General features: G+C 57.0%; 1 protein-coding gene across 1 annotated transcript in view; it reads left to right on the forward strand.

Annotated features, from left to right (window-relative positions):
* LOC108779297 (putative integrase/recombinase HI_1414) overlaps window positions 1-825 on the forward strand; it is a 975-nt gene extending 150 nt beyond the window's left edge. Inside the window, exon 2 of the mRNA XM_018546684.1 lies at window positions 4-825. Within this exon, the coding sequence (XP_018402186.1) occupies window positions 4-825 (822 nt within the window). The remainder of the gene's footprint in view (window positions 1-3) is intronic.
* The last annotated feature ends 61 nt before the right edge of the window (window positions 826-886 follow it).

Here is an 886-nt window from a genome sequence, read left to right on the forward strand (position 1 = left end):
AAGACCCTGGCCGACGCCTGCGCACGCTGGCGTCGTGAGGAGGCCGGCAAGCGCGCGGGCGGCAAGTGGGAGCGAGTTCGGTTACTGAGATTTGAGCGCGATGACTGGCTGGCTAAGCGCCGGCTGGAGGCCCTGGAGCCGTCTGACTTTTCGAACTGGCGCGACGCGAGGCTCAATAAGGTTAAGCCAGCCAGCGTTGCACGGGAGATGAACATCTTGCGGGCCGTACTTGAGCTGGCCCGTAAAGAATGGGGCTGGCTGAGGACGAATCCGATGCAGGATGTCCGGTGGCCTAAATGTCCAAGGGGCAGGGCTAGACGTGTGTCCGCCGAAGAAGTCGATGCGCTATCGAAGGCATTCGGCGTTGCAGACGAGTTGCGTGCTGACACGGCAATCGAACGTATCGGACTTGCCTTTTTGTTTGCGCTCGAAACGGGAATGCGGTCCGGCGAGATATGCGCCCTGACTTGGCCGGACATCCATCAATGCGATCGATATGTAACCGTAAAAAAGTCCAAGAATGGAGACTCCAGGGATGTGCCGCTCACGCCTAGAGCGGTAGAAATACTGGACGCGCTGCCGATCAAGTCAGGGGCCGCGTTCGATTTGGACGATAAGACGCGTGACGTGTTGTTTCGTCGGGTGCGTGACAAGACGCCGCATCGCGATGTTCATTTTCACGACGCGCGCAGTGAGGCCATCTGGAGACTTTCAAAAAAGCTGGACATATTAGAACTGGCGCGCGTGATTGGGCACCGGGACGTAAAAAGTTTGATGATCTATTTCAGGGCAGACGCTTCAGAACTTGCGAGGAGATTTGGCTAGTTTGTTTTTGAAGTCGATCCTGGCCTGATCGTCCGCCCATCTGAGGACATCGGCTCTTTTC

Source organism: Cyphomyrmex costatus, unplaced genomic scaffold (genome assembly GCF_001594065.2).
Source record: "Cyphomyrmex costatus isolate MS0001 unplaced genomic scaffold, Ccosl1.0 scaffold5724, whole genome shotgun sequence".
Taxonomy (NCBI): Eukaryota; Metazoa; Arthropoda; class Insecta; order Hymenoptera; family Formicidae; genus Cyphomyrmex; species Cyphomyrmex costatus.